This window comes from Rhododendron vialii, chromosome 13a (assembly GCF_030253575.1).
Source record: "Rhododendron vialii isolate Sample 1 chromosome 13a, ASM3025357v1".
Classification (NCBI taxonomy): domain Eukaryota; kingdom Viridiplantae; phylum Streptophyta; class Magnoliopsida; order Ericales; family Ericaceae; genus Rhododendron; species Rhododendron vialii.
Genome location: NC_080569.1, coordinates 27,865,833 through 27,873,716, shown reverse-complemented (window position 1 = coordinate 27,873,716; position 7,884 = coordinate 27,865,833). Strand labels below are relative to the sequence as shown.

At 36.9% G+C, this 7,884-nt stretch overlaps 1 protein-coding gene across 2 annotated transcripts; it reads right to left on the bottom strand.

Moving 5' to 3' along the window:
- Positions 1-394: 394 nt before the first annotated feature.
- LOC131313309 (protein IQ-DOMAIN 9) lies at positions 395-7,090 on the bottom strand. Of its 2 annotated transcripts, none has more exons than XM_058341545.1 (6): positions 6,844-7,090; positions 4,993-5,105; positions 3,839-3,949; positions 2,330-2,557; positions 1,123-1,236; positions 395-1,039 (listed from the first exon to the last, which is right to left on the bottom strand). In XM_058341545.1, exons 2-6 carry the CDS (start codon positions 5,065-5,067, stop codon positions 695-697), a joined length of 873 nt encoding a protein of 290 aa, XP_058197528.1. In that variant the 5' UTR covers positions 5,068-5,105; positions 6,844-7,090; the 3' UTR covers positions 395-694. The 2 variants fall into 2 exon arrangements, with proteins under 2 accessions (XP_058197528.1, XP_058197530.1); XM_058341547.1 differs by lacking the exon at positions 6,844-7,090 and adding an exon at positions 5,587-5,693.
- Positions 7,091-7,884: the final 794 nt, after the last annotated feature.

Genomic DNA, 7,884 nt, shown 5'->3' with positions numbered 1-7,884 from the left:
GGTCTACTAATACGACTCGTATTATTACCAGCGCTTTGAGCTTTCGGTCAACCAATATGACTCGTATTATTGCCAGCACTTTGAACGGCTATATTTCAGTATAATCCTTCCAATTAACTAAGGCTCGCCCTTACAGAAGGTATTATTACCAGCGCTTTTTGAATGGCTATATTTTAGTGATCACTATTGCCACATCCTCAAATAACTATTCTTGTTGGTTGAAAGCCTCCAGATCGGGGTTGTTTTACACGAAAATGACGTCAGAAATCCCAAAACTAGTCACGACCCAAAACCGACCCAAGAAATCTTGATCCATTAATCCATTATATTCAAGCATGCATGCAGCTGATTCAGCTGAATCAAAGCCATAGAAAACACAGTGTACATATACCAGTGAAAAAAAGAAGAAAGAGAGCTTCTCTATTTACATTATGAATGGATTCTGTCACAAAAAGCATATACATATCCAAGAAGTGGTAAAAAAAAAAAGAACGACGAGCAGGTTGAGTAACTCTCCAACCCAGTCTCCTTTTATTCTGTAATCCATGGCAAATCACAATAATTTCACACCACTCCATATAAATAGTCACATAAAAAAAACCCGCGTAATCAAAGAATGGCCTTGTCATCAACTTCTCTCCATAAACAGCTGAAACTCAAAGATTTGTCTTTCAAATGTTGCGTCCATTTGGCACTAAGAGATCTCCTGCCCTGTTTCAACCTTTGCAGGTTCCTCTTTAACGTTGGATTGGGGAGATAGTTTCTCAGCAGCCGGGTAAGACAATCTCCGGGCCTTTGTGGGTCCCTTCCCATTTGGCGAAATAATTTTAGCTGATGAAGCTGGTGGTTTAATAGAAGGTGTAGTTGTGTTTTTACAAGCCTTGCTTGGAGTCCGACTAATTGGTTTCACAGGGCTTTTTTGGGCAGGAACACGGCTTTCCCATGGTCGAGCTGCAATCCACCTTTCCATCCAACTCCAACCCCAGTTAGCTTTGCCAAGTTCAGGAGGCCCAAGGTTCAAACCGGAGTTTGCCCTCCACTGCAATAAATATATAGGTTTTCAGTTGATATGAGCAAGTGGAATTCATGAGAGTGATGTATAGTTGTTTGGTAATGACATACCTGATGGGAGAAAGCATATGCCAAAGTCCTCTCCCGTTTAACTGCTGCTTCTTCCCGCTGATGTATCCGTGCAAGGGTTTCCTCCATTGTTTCAGAGCCACCACACCACTCCACCTGCCAGGAATTCATGAGAGAGAGAGAGAGAGAGAGAGAGAGAGAGAGAGAGAGAGGTACTGAACATGTTTAAACTTAAACCTTGCGCATCAAGTGGACTTATCTTAGGACTTCTAGGGATAATTGATGGACCAAGTTACGGATCTCGGATATATCATAAACACAAGTCAGGCTTCGGTATCTAATTTCTCTACATCATATCCGATGAATAAAACATATCCAACTTTAAGAACTTCAAGACTGAAGGAAGATTAACATTCAGAATAAAGGAACCAAAAAATGATTCAAAAATCATAAAACTTTAACAACTCAAGAAACTCGTGCTAACTGGATCCATTGATCCATTCACTAACTTTTTGTGGTTGAGTGGAACAGCAAATAAAAACGCAGTGGAAATTTTGCTTCACTTTGGTGAAGCATATGAAATGGGGAATCCATACTACGGAATCCCATTTCATTACCAAACTTGGCAATTTTTTTTGTTTGATCGGCAAAAATTACAAACTTGGCAGTTAGAAACAATATCGTATAGTGAGGGATAAACGAAAAAATTTCCCAGCAAGACATTATGGAGTTTTGGTAAAACCCAGTAGTCATGATCAAACCCCGTTGGGAACTGACTTTGGGATTCCAAAAGCTTTCAAATCTATCATGCTTTACAATGAGTGCTACGCATTTTTTTGAATTAGGCTCTATAGTCTGGTCCCAGTCCCTAGTAAGGTCTGATTGTTATCTGCAAGTCTTGTTTTGACCGAGGGAAGGTGAATTTTGCAAAAGTGCTCATTTGGTTGGGAAAGAGAGGACTTCTGACTCCAAGCCTACCCTACCCGAAAACAAGTTTCAGCTATTGATGTAGCCTCTTGATTAGAATTGCCAAAGGTGATAAATAGTTGACTTCATGTATCATAAGATCAGTGACTAGATTTACAAAAAGTGTTCCCATAACATCCCGAATGAAGAACTTTCACCCGCTTAAACTTGAGAATTTTTCAAGGTGAGGTAGAATGATTCATGATGTGTAATTTCCAGGTTAGCAAAAAGGACGGCAGAATAATATCATTGACTATGATATGACGATAATAGGATGTCATACCTCCAGGTCGTGAAGTTTTGCCTCGAGCTTTAATTGACTCTCTAATTTCTTCTGTCTGATCCGGTCTTCAGTAACCATTGCAAGTCTGCGAGCTCTAATCTCAGATTGTATCCTGCTCCATGAATGGAGATGGATCAGTGTAGATGAAGCTTGTTTGCTTACAGAATGGCTTTGGATCAGTATCTGCAATCTCACTTTCCCTTTCAAATGACGCAGATTCTTCCTAGCCTGAGGTTAAAAAAAAAAAGTCAACAAGGAATTTGCAACTTTTTGTTTGAATTGTCAAATTAAAAATCTAACATTGTCCCAAGATATTTGAAAATTAAGATGTCGCAATTGTACCCAAGCAAACATTTTTGATCTATTGCTACATAAAATTGAGAATTATAAGTACCTTCTAATACATAACATCTTTCGAAAAACAAGAACTGTTTCCCTTGCAAATCTTCAATTGCAACTGAACAAGAATAGCTACAATGATTCATATTCTATGGATAAAAAGGGCTAGGCATAGGATGTATCCACCTGTCATCTTTGTTCTGGTCTTCCACTAATATTACTAGCTACTGGTTCAATTAGCTTAATTATGATGCAACAAAACTACAAATTAAGTTCAACAAGAACAAACTTTCAGTGAACTGATTTATCAGATAGCCCATTCTAGCAAGTCCAAAAAAATTACTTAAGATCTTAGAACAGCACCCATATACCAGACATTACAATGTAGTAGTTTATCACGTGTCTGATGTTTGCAATGGAGTGAAAGTTTCTGTTACTTCGTGTCTGATGTTTGCATTGGCCCTGTTGGCTGTGGATATGCGCATAAGTAGGTAGTTAATCTTTTAGTCCCAAGTCAAAGGATGGTGAGCTATAACAAATTTTCATCTTCTTATTGTTTATTCTTTCATTCAACAATATGTAAAAATGTTCCTTGAAAGTGACACGTAGCGTTAAGCATGAAGAAGACATGTGACAAGAGTCTGTTTAATGTAAGCTACAGCAAAAAAGAGTTCGTTTAACGTAAGCTACAGTAATGCCAGACATGCTTGTTGGCTACATGCCAAACATATGTTCATCCTAACCTAATGTCGTCTATTTCACTAAGGTACCTTACACATTTTTTTAAGAGTCCGCATAAGATAGTTACAATCAAGCACAATGCTTGCATGCATGTTTCTGTGAAGATATCAATCAGAAATTCAGAACTACATGTTCTAGATTGAATAATCATTTCCCCAATACAAAATGACCCATTGAACTCTGAGAAAAGGAAAAAGAAATCTCTGAAATAGGAATTGAATTCTGAAACAAAATCATAAGAGGTGATAATTCTGAATCTAAAGACAAGAATACAATCTGTAGCCCCACCGGAATTCAACCTTACAAGTCCCCATTGGAAGGTTGCAACAGAGATTGTTCAAGCCAATATCAGGATTAATAGTGGAAGATAGACATGTGGAAGACTTGGTAAAAATAATCCCTGGCTAGTAACTTGGTAAGTTTCTATACCTTATAGGCCCTGAATGCAGTCTGAATCCGAGTAGCTGCTATGTCTTCAACAGACATACCAAGAAATCTTGGTTTTCCATTACAAGCACCATTGGAAAACTCAGTAGACCCCTGTCTCAGAAAAGAAACAGATAAGAAAAACTCTGAAAAAGCAATCCTTAATGGCATAACAGTTACAAAGAATAGGTGCCTAATTGTTGCCTTGAAAAGAAGGATATGCTATGAAAACATTACAAGAAATTGTTCTTGCTCTTCACTTGGTACCTCAAGAAATATTATCAATCAGTAGGGAGTTAGTGTTGATGAATAGTGAGAAAATCGCTAACTATGGCAAGCTACTGTATGGACTTGAAATGGAGTTTCCTATACTTGGAAAGACTCGTAAAGTGCCGTAACAATAGCTTGGTCTTCAGCTTTACTAGAAGTATTCATCAGAGAACAGTAGTTTCACAATCACTTGATATTAGAACCTGTTATCTCTCCATAAAATTTATCCAGATTTATTTATACATAAAATGCGTTTGTATGTATATGCAAATGTGTGAGTGCGTGTACTTCCCAACAGTGGCACTGACATGAGATAGTAGCCGAAGCTCAACAATGAATATGATTGTGTGTGTTAGAGCATCAGTGTACAGGCAAATTTTTGGACATAAACCCGAACAACATTTGATGAATGGATACAAAAAAATGTTTAATCAATTTGAGAATTCCAACATTTACCAGTAGGTATAGCTAATGGATTAATAGGTTCTATCATATTCCTGAGAAACTATTTTCCGCAAAGTGCCAACTGAAATGCCCCACCTATGAAATCTATGTCACATTGTTTCACCAAAACAAAGAAAAGAAATGAATGCAACCTGCATTATGGACCTGAATTCAAGGGCAACTGAGAAGCCTACTTTTCTATTTCCTTGTCCCCAATGATCACCAAAAAGCAGTGGAAACCTCATAAACCTTTTTTTGTAGGACAAACTAGTAAAAAATCTTAGTTGCAAAACAAATTAGGGGAATAAAAACCAAGACGATCTTAGAAAAGAAGAAGAACAAGAAGGGAGTTAAAAACTGCAAATCAAAAAAAGAGAAGATGAGACAAAGACACGGTTTTAACTAGATTAGGCAAATATAACACCATTGAAGGAGCAGCATACCTTTAATTGCTTTGATCTGTCACCCTTTGCTTTCTTTAAGCGAATTACTTTCTTAAACCAATCTCCAGAACCCATTACTGATTTTGAATTGCTAATTTTTAATTAACAAAACCCTGCATAAGAAATTCAATATAGTAGTTGATAATCAGCCTCGTGACTAAGGATCCCATCAGCAAACAGTGTTGTTGTTCAGGCACCAACATGATGGTATGTTCTAACTTCTAAATGTTCAGCTATCATTATTATACCATGCGAAGTTGGAAGAAGAGATTAGCAACTCCGACACAACTAAATCATACTCCACCTTATAAGTACTAGAACGAGGAGAATTGTATCAAGTAACGATCGAGAAGGCAAAGAAGAAAATGAAATTAGAAGTTAGAATTGCAAAATGATGACATTCAAACATAGACAAACATCTAACCAATAGAAACCAGAATGCTCAAACAACAGAGGTCACTATTCATCGTTCACAAAAATCAGATTGGCATGCTCTATGAGTGACAAAAAAAAAAAACTACAAACCCCATAAAATGGCAGAATTTGGCTGAGACCAGTGACCACTAATGTTAACAGATAAAATCAGTTATACACCTGCATATAGAAGTTAAATTCCAAGGCCAACTCAGGCTTGAGGTTGTCAGCAAGACATCTCCTTTCACAAAAATAATGCCGTCCATTTCTCTGATCTAGCAGATTTACTGAAATTAATTGAAGTAATTTAGGTACCCATAAATCTACAGATTTACCCGCCCACGTTAACCTGCCATTACTTTCCATTTCATATCTTCCCCAGCACTACGATACCACCACCATCAAACTAATGGGAAATACAAAAGTAGCAGAGTTTTACTTAGTCCATTCTTAAATCAAAGCTAATCAGGCGACTGAACTAGGGGACACATTGTCAACCATACACAATGAAAGACACTAACCAGTTCCATTACCATAACATAGAAAAACAAGACAAATGTGATAACAAGACCAACTCAACGAGGAAGAGAAATTGAAGCACAGATAAAAGGCCAAGGAATGCAATCAAAATTTTTAGGAGCTTAACCGTGCATAAAGATCAGAAAGACCATTCTAATTGCCTGACCTCATATCACTCCATTCAAAAATCAATAGAGGGCTCATTAAGATCCAACGGCACCCGTTCAATTATGATATGAAGTAGTTAAATCCAAAATTCGGTTGACTGCATAGAAAGAGGATCTAATCACTCTGCTCCTAAACTAAGGCTCAAATTAGGATTCTCCTCATAATAGAAACATAGCCCGTCAACATATCCACCGAGCCTAATTGTACGAAAGCCAAATACATTCATCTTGAACCACTCATATGAAGCTATGCAAACAAAGAAAAAAAAAAAGGTTTTCATTCAAGTTCCAAAACATCCAAATGCATGAACAGCTACAAGTGATACAATGTTTCAGTCTCTAATGTTACAGATGAAATCATGACCAAGAGGAAACTCAATGCATTTACTGGTATAAGCCACAGAATTACTTATCCGGGTTTCCCAATATTATCAATGCATCACTTACAAAATTGAAAATAAAGATATTCAAGAACTAAAGAATACATATGGAGAGCATGAAATACAAAAAAACAGAAAAGGATTTCCAGGAAAATTCAACTACATTTCGATACCTGTATGCTAAAATCACAGGGGTGGGGGGGGAAAGGGGAGCCTCGTCTCATCAGTTCGAGCAAATTAAAATTTTGTTAAAGTCAACACCCAGATCCAATCTATAATTTCCAAGTTCTAATCAACCATGGGTTGACCCAAGAATCACAGTAGGACAGAACATGAATAACAAGATCAAGAAAGGGGTAGAAAGGTCATACCTTGGAGGAACCTGCACATGGGGTTTGTAGAAACCCTTGGGGGGAGGAGGGGTGGGGAATTGTATAATCTCCAAGTTTGAAGAAGAGAGAGAATCAAGGTGGTAGTGCAGAAGAGAGAGGAGATGGAAGTTGTAAAAGGAGTGTATGAGTGAAAGACAAGAAATACTCGAAGGTGGTGAGACAAAAAAACAAACAAAAGGTGGGGGTGGAGATTTCAGGTGGCCCCATCAGAGTATCACCGGCCATTTTTTTTATCAGAAGGGAAAAAGGGAAGGAGCAAATGGGAGTATCAATTTGTTTAAGAATGAGATGCTACCATAAAAATGTAAAACTTATCCAATTCGCTTGATGTTCCAACTTTCGGAGTCCCATCTTTTCCGTTCCGAAATTTTTTGTGCCTCTTTAATGAGGAGTTTTCTGTATGTGTTTTTTTTTTTATATTTTAAATTCAATTGTCGAAAAATTCCTTTGCATAAAGACACTACGATTTTCGACATATAGAATTCTGTCTCTCAACTTCCAACCCTTTTAGAAGTATCTGGATTTTCAAAGTACATCTTAGGTTCTGTTTTTTTTTTTTATAAGTAAACTATTTTTTACGACCCGAATTCTTTGCATTCTCTGCGATCAACGCAGAGAAGCGAATGCAGTTCAATTACAACTGCTAATCTTGATGATTAATGGTTCAAATTCGTGAATGAATTTTATATTATAGGTAAAATAAGTTTCCTACAAGCTACAGCTAAGATATTTATCGTTTTCTTATCTTTTTCTTATACATTAAAAATACTTTTAAATAGATACGATCCCGCAAAATGCCCTCTGGAGTGGAGACAAACCGAATTCTTGTTTTATACTATGTTTGAATGGATAAATAACAAAATGCAAAAGATGAATTTGATCCGACACTAGAGTAGTCTATTCTTTCATGATTTTCATCATAGTTTACGCTAATACATAGGAGTAGTCTATTTTCCTTAAAAAAAATACATAAATTATCAAATATATTAACAGATAAAGTTAATTTTTTTTTAACGAACG

Bases quoted from the DNA above. Each gene is read 5' to 3' on its own strand.
- LOC131313309 (XM_058341545.1), bottom strand. From the start codon at position 5,067: ATGGGTTCTGGAGATTGGTTTAAGAAAGTAATTCGCTTAAAGAAAGCA. The intron at 2,558-3,838 runs GTATAGAAACTT...TTTTAACCTCAG, and splicing joins CTGCATTCAGGGCCTATAAG to GCTAGGAAGAATCTGCGTCA. The intron at 1,040-1,122 runs GTATGTCATTAC...TATTTATTGCAG, and splicing joins CATATGCTTTCTCCCATCAG to TGGAGGGCAAACTCCGGTTT.